The 17,173-nt window shown below is 48.7% G+C and overlaps 1 protein-coding gene across 2 annotated transcripts; it reads left to right on the forward strand.

Annotated features, from left to right (window-relative positions):
* Positions 1-6,093: 6,093 nt before the first annotated feature.
* On the forward strand, positions 6,094-15,913 carry TAT (tyrosine aminotransferase). 2 transcript variants are annotated; one of them, XM_035336646.1, is made up of 12 exons: positions 6,094-6,245; positions 7,901-8,143; positions 8,354-8,458; positions 9,296-9,363; positions 9,724-9,882; positions 10,113-10,251; positions 10,905-10,957; positions 11,325-11,477; positions 12,319-12,447; positions 12,789-12,872; positions 14,341-14,439; positions 15,230-15,913. In XM_035336646.1, the coding sequence occupies exons 2-12, from the start codon at positions 7,909-7,911 to the stop codon at positions 15,371-15,373; spliced, it is 1,368 nt and encodes a 455-aa protein (XP_035192537.1). In that variant the 5' UTR covers positions 6,094-6,245; positions 7,901-7,908; the 3' UTR covers positions 15,374-15,913. The 2 variants fall into 2 exon arrangements, with proteins under 2 accessions (XP_035192537.1, XP_035192538.1); XM_035336647.1 differs by lacking the exons at positions 12,789-12,872; positions 14,341-14,439; positions 15,230-15,913 and adding an exon at positions 12,520-12,776.
* Positions 15,914-17,173: the final 1,260 nt, after the last annotated feature.

Consider the following 17,173-nt stretch of genomic DNA (forward strand, 5'->3'; position numbering starts at 1 on the left):
CATGGCCCGGCGCAGCCCTGCTGCCCTCGGCCCCGCCGGCCGCCAGGGGCGGAGCGCGGGCCGGGCCGCGACCTGGGGGAGGTGCCCGCCTTGTCCGGGGCCGCCGCGGCTCCCCTAGGGCCCTGCGCGCAACCCCGGCCCCCCCGCGGAGGTGCTGCGGACACGGCCCGGGCGCTCCCCTCGGCACCTGCCGGCCGCGGCCGCGCCCTTCGCGTCCCGCCGAGGCGTCCCCGCAGCCCTTCGTGGTGGCGCGGCCCCGAATCCCACCCGCCGTGTGGAAGGCGCCGTCTTGTACCTCTTGGAAACTGAGGCCGGCAGTTTTCCACAAATTTCCGCTTTTCCTGCACTGCAGCTTTTGGTGAAAGTGTCCTGCACTCGGTTTGTCTGCCACCTCAGGCCTCTGTCCTGCCCCTCTGTCCCCTTTCTAAACAGTAGTCACAGCCTTTTTAGTTTCTCCTGGTACACCAGCTGCACTGTGTGCTCTGTGGTATTAGCTGCCCTTCTCTGGACGCTCCTTACTCCCCTACATCCTTGGTGTAATCAGACATGTACGCAGCATTCAGGGTGTGAGTACATCGGTGTTTTAAATCACAGAAAAAATGACTGTCTGCCTTGTCCTTTGCCTTTCCTAGCGATGTGCAGCAACAAGAATGTAGCCTATAACGCGGGAAGCCTGTAAACTGGAGTATTTATGCAGACTCAGCACTGCAGGACAACACTGTCCTCCCCATTTCACCCTGTTCCATGAAGGTCAGGATATCTGCAAACTTCCCTTAAAAGTTACCTAGTTTGGGGATAAGAGATAAGCAAAACAAAATAACTTCTTGTTCAACCCCATTTCAGACAGGGGGGATAGAGTTGTAGGATGATGTAAAGTTAGGAAATGGGGAGCTGTTGCAGAGCCTAGAACAAAAGTTCTGGAAACTGCAGATGCTCATCAATGAGACTGTTGCACATGCCACATGCCTTTTGGTGTGATCATGTTTCATCACTCATGTTCATGTGTTAGAACTAAGACCTCCTTGCCGCCATGAATAGGATGAGCTTAAAAATCATTAGCAACCCTTTGTATAATTTTAGGATTATGGGCAATGCCATTTTTCCTAGTAGAGCTATTAACTGCTGTGAAAGGGATATGAACAACCAAGTTGTGAGCAATAAGAAGGGATGGAATAGTTGTTTCTTATGCAGAGTGTTGTGCTGGTCATCCAGCAACCTGAGACAAAATTGTCTTTAGATTTTGCGATGTGCTGTAATTACTTGTTCCAAGAAAGACAGAGCTGGGAAATACTGTTGATTTGGTGGTGCATCAGTGTTTTACTAGGGTGTTTGCTGCCAGCAAGTGAGGTACAAACTTCAGGGCATTGCAAAACTGAGTCAATCTTATTCCATTTATGTTGCTATACTGAGAATTGTTAACAAAATGCTTTGCATCATGCTCAATTTATCACAGCTGGTAAACCAGCTGAGCCTGGTCAGCGTCATCTTTTGGATTCCTATTCTCACTACAACAAATAGCCATCAACAGAAGAGACCTACAGGAAGCTCAGGGCACCTGTATTAATGTTTACCTCTTCTTTGGCCTCCCTCTCTCCCTCTCCCTAACCCTGCCCCCTTTTTCCTTCCCCCTCCTCCCGCCTCCTCCCCCCCCCCCCCTTTTTTTTTTCCAATTCTGTTTCTGGCTGACCCTGATGTCATTGCTGCTCTAAGGGGTGGGAAGGGCCTGGCCAGGGTCGCCATGGACGAAGAGCTCTGACCTGGTTCAGTGCCCTCCCTGGGAACTTGGAGGGTGAAGCAGAAGGGGTGAGTTGTGAGCTGCCTCATATTTCTCCAGCGTGAAGCAGGGGACCTGCAGCACAATCACGGCTGAATACCACAAACAGGTTTATCAACTGTCCCACATAAATAAATAGTCACGGGAACAATGAGCTCAGCACAATGACGATGCAGCAGTGCTGCAGAAAAGAACTGGAGGTGTTTGTGAATCACAAACTGAACTCAAGTCCACAATGTCATCCTGTTGCGAAAAAAACTAACATCACTGGGGTGTATAAACAGAAATGTCACACGTAGGACATGTGAAGAAATTCCCCCCCCCCCCCACCCCCCATCGCCCTCTTTTCTAGAGCAAAAGAAAGCTCTAGAAAGATAAACTATGAAAAAAGATGGAGCACAGTCTTTTCATCTGCCTGGACAGGTATCTGCTAACAACTTTCAAGCTTGTTAATAGGGAGGCATCCTAATATGCAACCTTGTAAAAAATCTGTCAAGAGAAGGAGAGTATTTTGGTCTCCCTATTTGCTGTTGGCATGTTCAGGAAGCAACGTTCTTAATTTGAAGTAAAAGAGATGTGATTTAGGCATGTACACACACACCAAAAAAAAAAAAAAGCTTCTTTCCCCCACCCCCTACCCTCCACACACTGCCTCCACCTCTTCCTAAGGAGAAGAGCAGCTGTCACTGGAGCAGATCCATTGGCAGGTGGCAGGCCTCCATCACTGGGGCTCAAATTCAGTCATAAGAGGTGTTGGCCTGCCTGTGCTGTAAGAAAGTGATGTGGCTGGTGCTGCCCACCCCACTCACTGCAAGCTCAAGGTTTCCCCTTGCCCTGCAGGGCCACCATGCCCCTTTCCACCCCGTTCCCATTGGCTGGTCACTGCCCTCATCGCTTCAAGGCCGTCCAGGGAGCAGTTGCCTCAACAGACCATGCAACAGTACGAGTATCTGAAGTCATAACTCAAACACTTACACAACATTTACCTAGATGTAAGCAAAAAGGAAGGCTTGGCAAGGTGTTTCTCTTTGCAGTGCCTGCATGCTGGAGCCAATACCGCTCACACTGTGTGGAGACAGAGATTAGGCTACACACATATTTGTGGAGACCACCCCTGAGTGGTTAGGGCTATGCCAGTGTCAGAAAAGACTGGACAGAAACTGATGAAAAGAAAAGCAAAACAAGAGGAAATAATTACTGAAGTGATTTGTAATTGATCCCAGTAAATTTTTGTGCAGAGTACTGGTTAAGTATCTGTCCCTGGAGTGGTATACCCTGAAAAAGAGTGCAGAGCACATGCGCAAAACTCTACTGGTGCATGACCTGCCTGCAGCCTGGTGCAGACACAGGTTTGTCAGTGCAGTGATGCTTGAGTCCATACCTTAGTCAAGCAGCTGTTTGTCAGTCCTCCTTCGTAGCTCTGGCTGGTCCAGGAAGAGGCAACTGCTTGTCCATCTAGGTTTGGACTCTGTTCACAGAAACAGACCTCTGGGCAATCCTGGTACCAGGACAAGGCAGTACCAAAGAAACATTGAAGCCATTACCAAGTTTCTTCTTCCACTGGGAAGAGACAAAGGCCAATTGCTGAAACTACAGAAGAGGGAGATTAAGAGGTATGCAACAAAAGACCTGCAGGGCAGAGCAGCTGAGAAAGAGGAACAGATGGTAGTGCAGGGGCTATCAAGGGCTGGTGGGGTACAGAGTGCAACCAACTGCCTTACTGGTAGCAATGCATCTTGCAGAGTGTGGCCACCTCTTTTGCTGCACTGTGCAAGGGCTGGCCTCACTGTATTTGGAGAATCAGAATCAAAGTCTCACAGAATGGTTTGGGTTGGAAGGAACATTAATGATCATTTAATTTACCCCACCCCACCCTTTCCACCCCCCGTGATGGGCAGAGACACCTCCCAGTAGGCCAGATTGTTCAAAGCCCCATCCAGCCTGGCGTTAAACACTTCCAGGTATGGGGCATCCACATCTTCTCTGGGCAACCCATTCCAGTGCCTCATCACTTTCAGAACAAAGAACTTCTTCATGTCTAATCTAAATCTATCCTCTTTTAGTTTAAAGCCATTACCCTTTGTCCTGTCACTGCACTGCCAGATAAAGAGTCACCTAGTTTTTCTGTAGTCCACTTTAGGTACTGGAATGCCTCTGTAAAGTCTACCTGGAGCCTTCTCTTCTCCAGGCTGAACAACACCAACACCCTCAGCCTTTCTTCATAGGAGAGGAAATCCAGACCCTTGGTCATCTTTGTGGCCCTCCTCTGGACTTGCTTCAACAGGTCCATGTCTTTCTTGTGCTGGGGGCCCCAGAGCTGAACACAGCACTCCAGATGGGGGTCTCACGAGAGCAGAACAGAGGGGGAGAGTCACCTCCCTCGACCTGCTGGCTACGCTGCTTTTGATGCAGCCCTGGATACAGTTGGCTTTCTGAGCTGCAAGAGGTCCTTCTCCTCAGGGCTGCTCTCAATACATTCTGCACCCAGCCGGTATTTGTGCTTAGGGTTGCCCTGGCCCAGATGCAGGACCTTGCACTTGGAACATGAAGTGCTGAGCTGTGTGCTCATGCTTTGTTCCTGAGAGGCTCCATATACCACAAGGGGTGGGGGTAGAGGGGCTGCATGATGTTGGATCATCTAGAAAAGGACTGGAGTCATGCAGAGAGAGGAGAAGGGCATAGCAATAGCAGCAGAAACCCACTGATCCCATTGCACTGTGTCCATCCCCTGTCTGTCCAGGTTATCATCCTTATGTAACTGAGTCTACCTCTGCCTCCAGAGCCACATTTTTTTCTCTCTTGGCAGCAGGCTTCCACCATGCCCTCCCCTGAACCCCACTGCAGTGTGCAGGATGTCAGGTAGAGCACCAGTTGCATCATCTTCAGTGTTGTTGCTAGGCAGAACAGGCAGCAGCGTCCTTGAAGCTTCCTGACACCACTTTTAACTCTGTCAGGGCTGCAGCATGGTAAGAGATGGGGCCAGGTGGGGGAAGCAAGAAAGGTACCCATAGGTGCTTGGAGAAGGCATGGCTGAGCTTCTGAATGTTCTGACATGAGCAACATGTCCAGAATTGTGTGGCTCTTGACAGAAGAAAATCCAGCCAGCTTCCACACAAGACATTTCTCTGTCAAATGTTTTTGAAAGGTACTATTCCATGGCCAAAGCCCCCAGCGTGGCTACTGTGGGAGGTCTGCCAGCCAGCCTGGGACTGGGGTCTCTGCCCAGACCCACTGGCTGCAACCCACCATCTCCTAGTTTGTCTCCAGCACTGGAGTTCCTGGCCCCCACCACCCCCATTGCAGCACTGTGGCCAACAGCACGTCATGACTCCCCAGCAGCATCACCCAGCCCCAGGGCTGGGCTGGAGAGGACACACACAGTTAGCACCTGGGAAGTTGCGGCCTTATTGCTGGTGGAGCAGTGGTCATGTGCTGAATGCCCATACACACACAGACACATAGGAGCAGAGTGGGTATGAACAGACAAAAATCACAGTGACTGCTGGCCTCTGCAATAGTATCAGCAGTCCATTTGCCAGGGAATTAGCAGGATCCTCTTGCCCCTGACCAACTTTTTGATCTCCAGGCATTTGCTGCCAGGGTGTCAGGGAGCAGCCCTTGGAAGACGGGGAGGATGCAGATGCCTCTTACTTACTTAGGCCTGTAGCAGGTAAAGGACAGGAAAGCACAGATTTTACATTTCTTAGGAAAAAAGGGCTTTCTGGGAATGGTGTCATCTGTCCTTTGCAGTACTATCAGTGGAGAACGAATTGCATCATATTTGTTATGTGCCCTCATGAAGAGTTTCTTTGGGCCTTGCAACAATAACAAAACCAAACAACAACAACAAAAGCAACTTTTACTTTTCAGTTCCTGGTGCCTCCCAGATGCCTGCTGTGGAAGGGCCTGCCTCCTTTCAGCCTATGGACAAAGATGTCCCCTGTGTGTAAGTGACGCCACAAACTGTACTTTCTCAGCTGGTCCACTGGGACTCCAGGGCCTTTGAGGTGAGCAGGACGTACTAATTCTGTCTGGAGGCTTCAGGGTCCAACACTTCTTTCTTGGTTCATTACAAGATGCTAGGGCTTGGAATACTGGGGTCTGCTATGTGGAATTCTTCCCCTTTGAGGACAGAGGGAAGTGATGCAGAACAGTGGTGGTGGGTCAGGGCCTCCAGGAAGCAAAATTGTGTCCCTCTGTAGGCTACCCCCAGAAAGAGTTAATGTGCAGGCATGTTTCAGGTGTTTGAAATGAATGAAGTTACAGTGGGGAGGAGGGGGCATTTCTGGGTGGAGAGAGCAGCCCTCTCTGTGAGCCAATGGCTAACGGCTTCTGACCCAACGCCCAGTTTGGGGGCTTATTTCATGAGCAAGAATTTGCTGGAATTTCTTCTCAAGAGGATTTGTCCTGGATGAAAAGTAGGGACTGGACCTCTAAGCTTGTTGGTGCCTCCCTGTCTGTGCTGTAGCAGGTAAAGTACCATCTGGTATCTTGCTTCTTTCAGGGGGAGTAGTGGTTTTTTTTCCTCGCTGCCTATGCTGAAGGCATCTGTTCTGCCTGCATATGCAGTTCCCATTCACATAAGAACCATGGTGTGACTCTGCTGGGTTTTGCACCATGCACTGGGACTCAGCCCTAATGTTGAAATGAGATATACTTCTCATTTCTCTGCTCAGTTTTTGTGCAGCCCTGCTGTGAAGTTCTTCCTCTACCTTTCTTTTGGTGCAAAGAAGACCCAGAAGGTGTTAATAGCAGGAAACCTGAAGTCTTCCTTTGTCACCACCACCCTGTTAGGATAATCTCAGTCACTTTAAATAAGTTAAGGAAGCACTGCTGGTAGAGTAACTGCAGCAGCATGGGGCATCTCTAGGTTCAAATCTCACTGAAGCAATGAGATATTTGTTCAGGTGGCAAATCTTGCCAGAACCTAATAATAAGCCCTCCAGCTCAGTGTCTTCAGCAAGGACAGGGTAGCTAGATCCCTTGTCTGTTGTGCCCTGAGTATCTGAGAGCATGGCATCTAACAGTGCATGGGCTAAGTAACTGCATTCAGGAAAGGGCTACAGTTCAGTGAACTGTCTTTCACTGGAGTAGAGAAATAGAGCAGTACAAAGACAGAGCATGAGCTGCTGATCGCAAGTTTGAGACACTGTGCTGGTATCAGTGAGAAAGGGCTTGGTGGCTCTAGAGGTATCTGCATGCATTCTCTCTAACCTTTTGGAGGCAGAAACTCCTGAGTCAGCTCCAGTTCTTAAGTAAGGAATTTGCTGGCTGGGACTGGCTTGTGCTTTGGGTGTACATGCTCAGATGTGTAAACCAGTTTCATGCATGCTTTTTGAGGTCTAGAAGGCAGCTGGTCTTCTGCTGTGCCTTGCTGGTTACCCAGCCTCAGGCAGGGCTACAGGCCCTTTGTCTAGTATGGTGTTACTACCCAGATTTCCCTCTTGGCCCTACCAGTCTTGCTCCATTTCCTAAGGAAATTTAATCTCTTTAATCTAGAGTCATTGGACTGGACTGTTGCTCCCTGTTGCTCTGCTGACAGAGACAACTGTCTGTAGCTAATACCTTATCACTGCCAAGTGCATCCTGATAACACGGGATCAGAGCTACCTTTCTGATATCTAAAGTTTGATATTAACAGTCTGTGGACTGGAGGAACATTCTGGTTGTGACACACACACTGAGTGGGCTGATCCTTGTAGTTACTGCCTGAGATCTGGCAGGGGGACACAACACAACCACTGGCTCTCCTGTCAGTGGAACACTGAATCTGAAGCCACACAATGACTGTGGTGTGCTGCTAACTTCTGGCTGATGGATTTAGCAAGGGCTGATCCTCCACAGCACAGCAAGTGCATCCATGCAAAGAAGTGGTATGGCTACTCCAGAGTGCTGCCTTTGTCTTTCCCCCTCTGTTGTACTCATTTACGTGTTCAGTTTCACTCCATCCTGGCCCTGAGAACAGCTCTACTTGCTGTTGGTGACTGATTTGTCCATAGGTAGTAGGCAAGTTCTGCAGCTTTCAGAAGTTTCACTTTTGGAGAGTCATGGGCTCTCTCCCAGGTAGGCAGAGCTTTTGTCTGGCATATGTTAACTAAGTTAAGGAAATCCATCTACTACTGACAGTTTTCAGGATGGACTCGTACCTGATCCAAGTGAACAGCCCTGGAGATCATGCCCCTCTGCTGGATGTTCATCTCAAGGCCAATGGAAACAGCATGTCACTGAGGAAGGTGAAGGGCCGGAAGCCAAGATGGGCTGTCAGGGCTTCTGAAATGTCAAAGAAGACTTTCAATCCTGTCCGAGCCATTGTAGACAGCATGAAGGTGGAGCCCAACCCAAAGAAAGCTATGATTTCCTTGTCTTTAGGTGAGCACAGTGCTGTTGCTGAAGACTCTGAGCAGTGGGGTGGGCTATGGGGGCTAGCAGACTGCACGGCTCTGAAGCACAAAGCCTGTGGAACCACACAGGGATATGGAAGTTTGCCACACAGCTCTGTGCCTGCCACAGACCAGCGAGAACTTTTTTTTTTTTTTTTTTTTTTTTTTTGATTTTTACTATTTTTCAATCTCTGAAAAGGAGATCCGACGGTCTTTGGAAATCTTCCCACAAATGATGAGGTCACACGGGCTGTGAAAGAGGTTTTGGACTCAGGACGTTACAATGGCTATGCTCCATCTGTTGGTAAGTTGACAGAGCTACTCCTGTAAGAGTGGGATGAAGGCACATGTGAGGTCCTGCCCTGTAGCAGGTATGTAGAGCCTACAGATGTCCACAGTAGCACCCTGCAGATGCCCTCAACAGTAGTTCCAGGAGCGCACAAACATATCCCCCAGGACGCCATTAGTGTCTTTTCCTGCATGATCTGTTTGAGAGGGCATCATATAAGTGCTTTCCCTGAAACACCAACAAGGTCCAGTGCCTCACAATAGCCGTGTTTGTTCCCCATGCCATTTGAGCAGGCAGGGTTTCAGGAATCCAGAAGGCCAAAGGACTGTGTCTCCCTGCCATGGATTGCAGCCAATTTGCTTCTGGTGTGCCCTGACCAGGACACCCTTTGCATTCCCTGCCTTCACAGAGAACATGAGCCTTGTTTGCACTTAATGCAAACAACATGCACAGAGCATAGATGACTCCTGCCTCACAGGATGCTCTCCACGTGGTGACAGTGAGGGACCTGGTATAGGGAGGGCTGCCCTTGTGCCACCATTGAACAGTGAAGGTCATGTAACAGTATTTGGCTTTCTGCTGGGGCGTAGCAGATCCCTAACTACACTCTAGCCAGCTCCAGAGAGTTCCATGTTTGAGAGTTCCAAGAGACTTTCTTGTGTTTGGCACACCTGGTCCAGACATGGGGCTGCATTGCACCTGGCCTGAGGCAGGATGGTCTCTGCCACCTTGGGACAATGTCACTAACAAATGGGCTTGCCCTGGCTAGACAGGCAGCTATGAGCCTTTTCTTGGCAAGAAAACTGAAATGTTCTGTAAAAGCCTACCTGCCATGTTTTGTTCTCTCCCCAGGCTACCAGTCCTGCCGGGAAGCAGTGGCTGCATATTACAACTGTCCAGAGGCACCACTGGAGGCCCAGGTACTGGTGCACAGTTGAGGAATTCCCACTGCAGTGCAGGCAGGGTGCTGCTGTCTGTGTCTAGCCCATGCAGCATAGGGAGCCTGCCACAGCTCTGTCCCTCCCCTGCCTAAATGTGGGACAGAAGGGTACCTCATGACCTTGTCCTATGCTGGCCTGCTGCTCCCATCCCTTGCTCTGATCCTTCTCTTTGGAGGAGGCTGAGCTCTCCAGCTGTTGGAGGTTCCCTGCCTTCAGTCAGGCTCCACACTAGTCTTTTTGGTTGAGAAGCTCTCCCCTGGCAGAGCCTGGGCACTCTTGTGTGGCTGGAAATCCTCAGAGTGGCTGTGCTTTCCACTCACTCCTGTGTGCTGTTTGCAGGATGTCATCTTAACAAGTGGCTGCAGCCAGGCGATAGAGCTTGCCTTGGCAGTGCTGGCTAACCCAGGCCAGAACATCCTGGTGCCACGGCCTGGCTTCTCCCTCTACAAGACTCTGGCACTGTCCATGGGAATTGAAGTTAAGCTTTACAACCTCTTGGTAAGTGGGGACAGGTCTGGAAAGGGCAGCTGTGACACCTCTGCCTCTCCTTTTCTAAATAAATAAATAAAAACACTTTGTCTCTGATTGGGAAGTAAAACAAAAGAATAACCTTGTCTCTGACTGGGAAGTGGCTAAAGGTGAACTGAGCACCCCTGGGCACCTTGTCACACCTCTGTGTAGCATGTATGATTCTTCCACTGTGCTTCCCCTGTTCTTCCCTTCATTAGCCAGAGAAGTCCTGGGAAATCGATTTGAAGCACTTGGAGTCCCTGGTGGATGAGAAAACAGCTTGCCTGATTGTGAACAACCCATCAAACCCCTGTGGTTCTGTGTTCAGCAAGAGTCACCTCCAGAAGATCCTGGCAGGTGAGACTCCTTGCATGTAGCTGGAGTATGAGTGCAGACTAGTGTCTGCCCACAGTGCCTGTGCCTTGATCACTGTTTCTGCGGGGCTGTGGTGGTTGTCCTTCTATGTGACAGCACTGTAGGGAAGCGGAGCTGTGGTCCTGGGGGTTATCACAGAATCATAGAATATCCCGATTTGGAAGGGACCCATAAAGATCATCAAGTCCAACTCCTGGCACTGCACAGGTCTACCCTCTTTCCTCATAACTGACTGCAGACCATGAAGCAGGGCTTGCTCAGTGTGAAGGGTTTACCTTATGTGGGCAAGAAAATGTAGAGTGTGTGTCTTGGTCTTTCTCAAGTGCCCTGTGTGACTTGGACTGCTCATTTCCTCACTCATGCTCCACAGGAGTGTGATCGGAGGGAGCATTACAGCTCTTGAGCACTGGTCTGTCAGTGCAGGGGGGCTGTACTACCTACACCTACAGGTTAGAGCAGAAGTAGGCTCAGCCAGGACAAGGCTCTCCAAATGAACTCCTTGCTGTAGAAGGAAGACAGGGACCTGCTGCCCTGGTACTGAGAGCTCTGAGGGAGCCCTGCCAGGTCCTGTAGGAAAGGGCAAATCTCTTACGGAGGATGCAGGATGACCAGGCTGAATGCCCTCTCTCCCACAGTGGCATCAAGACAGTGTGTTCCTATCCTTGCTGATGAAATCTATGGAGACATGGTGAGTGCCTATTGCAGTCCTTTGCATCCCTATGCTACCTGTCCTTTCTGATGCGCTTTCCTTCCAGCCTGGGGCAGTGAGCTCTCTGGAGGTGAGCAACAGTTTCACTCCCCTGTACTGTGTGTGAGTCCACACCTGGAGTTCCCAGTCCCATGAAGTTCAGTTCTGAGAGTACCTCTCATGTCCAGCTCCTTTTTCTCTTTCCAAATATCTCACTCCCATGTGAATGCACTTACTGTCTTCATACCCTTGAAGCTGGGAACTTTCACCATCACTTTACCGCCTCCTTTCTTGTTATGCCTTGTGCACAAGCCCCTGTTTTCACAATGAGAGATGGGAACAACCCTAACAAAGCCTCCTGTCACAGGTGTTTGCTGACTGCAAATATGAACCCATTGCAACTCTCAGCACCAATGTACCCATCTTGTCCTGTGGTGGCTTGGCAAAGCGATGGCTTGTCCCTGGATGGCGGATGGGCTGGATCCTAATCCATGACAGGAGAGACATCTTCGGTAATGAGGTGAGAATTTCCAAGTGTCACTGTCATGGCAACAGACTTGTGGTGTGTTCAGTGTGTGAATCACCAGGGCTTTGACTGATATAGGCATGTAATCCTCTTTTGCTTTCATGTGAGTTGCTCACATGTTTTTCTGCACATGCTGGTTGTTCATGTCCATTCCTTAATCCATCTGCTCCGATATATTGCTTTTTACCTGTCTTACTTGTTTCTGCTGCATTCTCTCAAACAGCTCCACTGTGCACTGGTAGCTTTGCATGGTTTATCTAGTATGTGGGGTCTGTGTGCTCTAATCTGTTTTCCCTTAAAAGTGGGACCAAAGCATCATGCATTGTAGCCAGTGTGTTTGTTATCTATCACTTCATCTGCGTTACAAGAGCAACCACCTACTGCATTGACCCTTCGACCTAGAGGGCTTTCTTCATGGGAAGAGAGAAGAGAGAAGCAACTGAGTGAGCAAAAGAGCTAATGTTTTTTCCTAGTTGGCTTTGAAAGTGTGGATTGTGGACCAAAACCTAATGGACATGCAAGTGGCTTTTGGAGCAGCTTTGTCTCTATTTAGCAAGAATAATAGCTATATTCAAGCATGTTTTGAGTCTGACTGGGAAGATCAGAAGGAAGTTTCTGCTGGCATTACAATTCCCAACTGGGGACCAGAGAATGGCACTGTAAATAGCCTGCAGATACCTGTAATGTAATCAAGCAAATATTCTTAAGTACTCTATATGCTAACTGAAGAGAGCAACGTTAGCAGCTGTAAAAATGCAGACGACAGACCTTGGAACTGCCTCTTTTCTTCAAAAAAGTACACTCTGAGTTGCAAATATCACCATGTTTCTTTCAGATCAGGGATGGCCTTCTTAGACTGAGTCAGAGGATCCTAGGACCATGTACAATTGTCCAAGGAGCACTGGAGCGTATCTTGCACCAGACGCCCCCTGAGTTCTACCACAACACCCTCAGCATCCTCAAGGTAAACAGGCTGTCACAGGACATCAGTTTGTTCACATGTTATTTGAGGTGGGGGAAATCAATATCGCTCTAGCCTATCCTCATGGCAGGAATATTGGCTATGACAAGTTTCAGGAAGCCCAGCCCTGCAGCTAGAGCTGTGACCCGAGTGGTCAGCCATGACTTGCTGAGCTCAGCTCAGTGTACTCAAGGTCATGATCCCCCATGTTGTTTGCATTCTTTGTCCCTTTATTTGCAGTGGGCAAACGTGTTTATAGTCCTGATCCAGAGCTTGGCTTCCATTTGCTGATCAGCTTCCTGGAATTTATCCTGTTTTTGAACTTTCTTCTTTTTGCTTTTCAGTCCAACGCTGACCTTTGTTATGCTGCCCTATCAGCTATCCCAGGCCTCCAGCCTGTCCGGCCTGCTGGAGCCATGTACCTCATGGTAAGTGAGGAGAGTGAAATGTTCTCTTCTGAGCATCATTGGTCACCCTAGGTCTCTCTGCTGTAGCTGTCAATGGCTTCAGGATATTGCTTAGCAGCAGGTCCCCACTACCATGCATCTTCACATTGCCCAGAACAGTGGAACCATCCCTTGGTCATTTTAGAAGGCTACCGTATGTTGTTTACTTCTCTCACAGTAGAGGCTGGTACATTTAACCTGCTTGTACCTGTGGAGCACTCAGTGAGTTGTACATTGCAAAACAATGTTTTTTTTTTTTTTTTTTTTTCTGGATTTGAAGCCAGCTGCCAAAGGAAAGCCTCTATATCACAAGTCATATTATCATACCTGCTGTTAAAGGTGTAGCCTTCCTCCCACATGGCTATCTTCTGCCTATGCTGTTGCCTCTTCTTCCGCCTTTTCATGTACGTTAGTGTTTTTTTTTTTTTTTTTAACTCTTTATGGTGCAGTGAAATTTCCTTTCTCATCTCAACAAGCTCGACTTAAGTCTCAGGTTTAGCACATTTTTATCTTTTTTTGGTCTCATAATGTCTTGTTTTTTTCCACAGCTTTTTTTTTTAAAAAAAAAAAAAGTGGATCCGGAAGTGGAAAATACTGCAATGTCAGTCTCTCTCAAAGTTCAATAGAAAAATCTTTATCAGTAGACTTTGTTTCCAACCCAGAGCTACACAGGTCATTCTTTTTATAATGTTTGTGTAGAGGCATAGGTCTAAGACTCATCCATGCCTCTAGTACTTCTGCAGTATTTAAACACTTATTCCAAAATAAATCACCTAGTAAATTTTTTCTCCCACTGGCTCTTCCAGAACTTCTGCATGCAAATTATTTCTCAACTGCTTTTAAGTTAGAATATCTTAATGAGATGTCTACAATTGTCTCTGGTTTAAAAAGGACAGGATCTCACTGTCCTTATTTGGTAAGGGGACAGCCTCCTTCTTTCCTAATACAGAAGTAGTTATTGAAAAATACAGAAGTAGTTATTGAAAATTTCCTTTCTTCTTAGCATTCCTGACATTATCTTTTTTTATCTTAAAACTCAATAATTTGTCTTCTATCTCTTTCTTACCTTACGGATTTCTTGGATGACAAAATTACTAATAGATATTGGATAGACTTTTCTCACACTTCTTCCTTATCTGGATTTATCCTTTCTCATTTCTAATGGGTTCCTGTACCTGTGTTATTCAGCTTTTGACTAAAGCTGCCCTTAACAGAAATTACAGCTTTGGCAGTTTGTTTTACTTTTATTTTACTTCTTAAAAAATCCCCGGTTTTCACTTATATATATTTGTTTGTGTCTTGCATTCCAGTCAGCCCAAATAATGAGCAAAAATCCCTGAGGGCAGGCAGCTGCACTTGGCTGGGAAACTGTCGGGCAATGTGGGTAAGCAGGGGACACTGCAGATAGTTTTGGTGCCTTTGGTTCCCACATTCCATCCCTCTGCTGCAGGTTGAAATTGAGATGGAGCATTTCCCTGAATTTGAAAATGATGTGGAGTTCACTGAGCGGCTCATCTCAGAGCAGTCTGTGTTCTGCCTGCCGGCCACAGTAAGTACGACATTGAGAGTCCCATGGATGTGTGGGGCCTAAGCACAGGGATAGAAGCAAATAGCAAACTGCAGCCCTAAGTTCTGGGGAAAGTTTGGAAATTCTGTATGCAATGTCCATGGTCTGTCATGCTCTAAGTGCAGTGTGTAAGGATGGGGACTGGAGATATCTGGCTTACTAATAGACCTTGGTCAAGCTCTCAGGATTTTTGCAGCTCCAAACTTGCTCTGTATTTCTGATGTTGGCAGAGCTGTATCCCCGGAATGAATGTACCCTCATACCTACTTGCTGAAGTCTCTCCCTCAGACTCGGGACTGCTCCCACCTATCTTTCTTTGTATGCCCCATTTACAGTCTCCCAAGTCTGTAGGCACAGGGCATAATTCTCAGCCTGTAGTCTGTCCCTCTACCTATCTCCTTCCTACTCCACTTTCTACACTGGCCCCAGACGTTCTCCAGCCCTAGCCTTCCCTAAGCCTTTGAGGAGGAGGGAGGCATCCCTAGCTCCTTCCAGACCATTCCCTAGGTCTTACGCAGTCCATGCAGTCCTTTGGTCTGTGACCCCTACAGCATTATGTCTGCACTGAGAAGTTTCCCAGATGGAGCTGGGAGACCTATCTGAAATGGAACAACCAGTCTAAGGGAGCAAGAGCCTGGCTTTACTGTCCTCAGTCAATGTCCTACACTGACCATTTTCATTTGTTATGACTCAACATGTGACCCCAAGGCAGGGCTCTGAGACACCAGCATTATCCCAGATAATCTGCCAATTTTATCCTTTATCATTTCAGTGCTTTGAGTACCCAAACTTCTTCCGTGTGGTGATCACTGTGCCTGAGGAGATGATCTTAGAGGCCTGCAGTCGCATCCAGGAGTTCTGCGAGATGCACTACCAGGGTGCTGAAGGGGCCCAGGATTTGGAGTGTGACAAGTAGCCACAGCCAGCCTCCTGCCTCTGCCTGGCTAGATCTTGTATGAGGCAGCAGGCAGGACTATGTCTGGCCAGCCCCACAACCCCCTGCCTGTAGGCAGCTGCTGTCCTGCTGCTTCATTTTTTTTTGCTTCACAGACCTCCTAAGCACCATGGAAAGAAGCAGACACTTCTTTCTTTTCCACTGCAGCTCCCACACCCTCTGGCATCTGGTGTCTGTGGTCTCCATATACTCAGTATCTGCACCCCCCCAGTGGTCTGTGTTGCCCACAAACAAACTGCAGGTAGGGGCATGTAGCTGATCCTGCACCAGGACCTGCAGCCTATGGCCCTGTGTGGCCAGTAGCTCCCATGCTGCCTGCACTCCCCCTCTGGGGCAGGAGATGGTTGTGGTCTCAGAGGACAAGAGACACTCACCCACCTCTCACCTGTCTTAACTTAGGAGGTCAGAGCTCTTTATACCAAGCCCTTTGTGCAACAAAGGGAGTAAGTTATTGTGACTTTTTTTTTTTTTTAATTATTAATAAATGTTCTGAGATGGCAGGCCCCATGGTGTGCTCCTACTGTACCAGGCCAGGTCCAGGCTGCTGGCTGGGTCACCCTTGCTTGGCTGGTGCTACCCCATGCTCACTTCTGTCCCTACAGCTGTCTGGCTGGGGCCTGCCCAGCCATCAGCAGGGGCACAGGAAGAGCTTTTTGCACCTCAGTGGTGCTCAGCAGATAGTCAGGGCAGGATGGGCCCAGAAAGCCTGGTACAGGTGGAGCTGGCCACCCCATCCCAGTGACACCAGAGGCTACCTGCAGTGGCTGGACCTCTCCACACAGCCAGCCCCACCTGCCACTGTGGATTGGCCCTTACGGCTCCCTGCCAACAGAGCAGTGGGTGCTGGTATGTGGGCTGTGCCAGGTACCAATCCCCAGCTGTTCAAGGCTGAGGTAGCTGTTTCCTGCCACAGCAGTGAAGGAGAGGGTGGTACCCCTGTGAAATGCTTGCGCTGTGTGTGTGTGTTATGTGCCACTGTGCCCAGGTTGCTGATGACTGACTGTGTAAGTCCCATAAAGTAAGAAGGAACTGGTGGCCAGATGCCCGCTTGGTCCATGGAAAGAGGGGGCAGTGCCTGTGCAGTCACAAGAAGGTAATGCCCATCATACTGGCTGCTGTAGTCAGGGTCTTGGGGAGACATTTCTCTTCACAGAGCAGCGATATGTAGAATGCCTCATGCTGTCACCTCCAGCTCTGTTCACCTGTCATGCTGCAGCTTGCTGCAGAGGTGAGACCCACAGGTTGATCCTGACTCCCCTTCCATGGGAAAAGTGAGCTAGCTCTGCATTGCATGCTCCCAGACCTCATGCCAGGCTCTGTGGACATCTGATTGCCTTTTCCTGTCCTGTCCAGGACAAAATCTGGGTACCAGTACTCCATTAGAAGGAAGGTGTCTTTTTAGGAAAATAGGATATGAAAAGGTACACATCACCTGAATGTCCAGGCTTCATCCTTTCCTTTCAAACAAAGCAATCCTAGAACAAAAAGAGAATCATGCTGGGGCTGTGAGTGAATGATATGACACTTAGGACATTTGGGGCCTTTAGACTTCAAAATAAAACCAAATAACCTGAGCTGTTTAAGACAAAGATTGACAAATGATTAATAGGATGATGTGCAAGGGGTCTGTTGGGCCAGGTGGACTTTACAGCATGATGTTGCTGCATTGTTATGAATAGGTCTCATTTTTTTACAGAAAGCTGCTCCTTTCAAATTCCTCTCCCTTCGTGGAAACCTTTATCTTAAAGAGTCCCTCCAGAG

Source organism: Oxyura jamaicensis, chromosome 11, assembly GCF_011077185.1.
Source record: "Oxyura jamaicensis isolate SHBP4307 breed ruddy duck chromosome 11, BPBGC_Ojam_1.0, whole genome shotgun sequence".
Taxonomy (NCBI): Eukaryota; Metazoa; Chordata; class Aves; order Anseriformes; family Anatidae; genus Oxyura; species Oxyura jamaicensis.